Below are 1,543 nucleotides of genomic sequence, written 5' to 3' on the forward strand. Positions count from 1 at the left end.
CCGGCGCCGGAGCGGAGGAAGCTAGGAACACCACGGCGACGCAACAAAGAAGCGTCCTGCGCACTTTTGCTGAGAGTAAACAAGATCTCGTCATGTTGCCATTGTCACCGCGCATTCAGTTTGGTATGCCTTGCTGTGACCACCATGCTGTATGTAACCTTTGAAACTTGCTCGGAAAGGGAAAGCGGTAAGCTTGAGCTAGAAATTCCAGATCACAGACAGTATTTCACACAAGAAGCTCAGCTTATTTTGACATGATAGCAAAACAGAGTTACAGTTACAAACATGATAAGGGAGGAAGGACCAGACCATAATACTTGTTGATCCCTCCTGAACCTTACACGATCAAACACTTAGCAAACAACACAAACTTACATAATAGTATACACTAATCAAACAACAGAAACTTAAGACTAATCAGCAGCAGCAGCAACCGCAGGAGGTTCTTTCCTAAAAACCGTAGTAACCTCCTGACAGCAGCCACTGAAAGCCAACCCAATCCAAACCAAACGAAACCAAACCAAAGAGCAGGGGCAGGACAAGAAGCACAAACCAGAAAGACCATGGATGGATCAGTGCGTGCTCTAATATGGCAACCGATCCATCCGTGACGAACAGACACCCACAAATACTGACAGATTCACAAGAGCTTCGTAGTAATTTTTGGCCCTCTGCCATCCCTGGTCCCTCTGCTGCGTGCACTAAAATGAGCACATGATAGCAGCAGAGGAGCGACAGCATCGAGCGGACGGGAAGGGAGAACGCGGAGAGCCATCCATGGCGGCCGGCGTCGTCATCGGTTGTTTCACTTGTCGCCGGCGTCGTCAGAGGCCGGGAGACCCTCCTCGCGGTCGTCGTCGGCGCGGTTGTTCTTGACGAGGCCCGCGGCCATGGCGGAGACAGCAGCGACGACGTCCTTGATGATCTTCCCCTTGATCTGGCCCCTCCGCGGCGGCGGCGGCAGGCCCGCCCTGCTGGCACCGCCAGTGGTGGCGGCGCGCCCAGCCACTGCCGGCATGGCCGGCGCCGGAACCTGGATGGTCTCGGTGGCCATCAGCGAAGGCAACTGGGGACTGGTTGGTGAGCGAGCCGAGAGGGGAGAGTGTTTGATTCGATTGCACAGGAGCCGCACTCCAAGGTGCCTAAAATAGGCGGCCGAGCTGGCGCTCTCGTCTCGCGTTCGCGAGCAGAGCAGAGCAAAAAGAAGAAAAGCGCAAAGGCGGCAGCTCGTGGGGCCCAAAGTGCGCGTGAGAGGGCCCCGCCACCAGGGAACAGGGACGGACACGAGCTGGTGCGGTTTGTTGGAGGGAAGCACGTGTGACTGACAAGTGGGGACGGCCACCTTCTAGACCTACAGCGCCCCGATATTCAACGTGGTCGGTCCGTGGGCCCGCCGTGTCTTTTGATGATCTGCTAGTGGCCTAGTGGGCTAGTGGCTCAGCACTGGATGGAATTGCAAGCCCGTGCTGGTGACGATGATCGTGCCACTTCGGTTAAGAGCAAGTACAATAATTATTTTATAGCCAAGTTAATTAATATTTTT

At 54.8% G+C, this 1,543-nt stretch overlaps 1 protein-coding gene across 1 annotated transcript; it reads right to left on the bottom strand.

Moving 5' to 3' along the window:
* LOC8061786 lies at positions 225 to 1,123 on the bottom strand. The gene has a single exon (XM_021447259.1). The coding sequence runs from the start codon at positions 1,052 to 1,054 to the stop codon at positions 806 to 808; it is 249 nt and encodes an 82-aa protein (XP_021302934.1). The 5' UTR covers positions 1,055 to 1,123; the 3' UTR covers positions 225 to 805.

Source organism: Sorghum bicolor, chromosome 9, assembly GCF_000003195.3.
Source record: "Sorghum bicolor cultivar BTx623 chromosome 9, Sorghum_bicolor_NCBIv3, whole genome shotgun sequence".
Lineage (NCBI taxonomy): Eukaryota > Viridiplantae > Streptophyta > Magnoliopsida > Poales > Poaceae > Sorghum > Sorghum bicolor.

Coding starts and splice junctions, on each gene's coding strand:
- LOC8061786 (XM_021447259.1), bottom strand. CDS start 1,054: ATGGCCACCGAGACCATCCAGGTTCCGGCGCCGGCCATGCCGGCAGTG.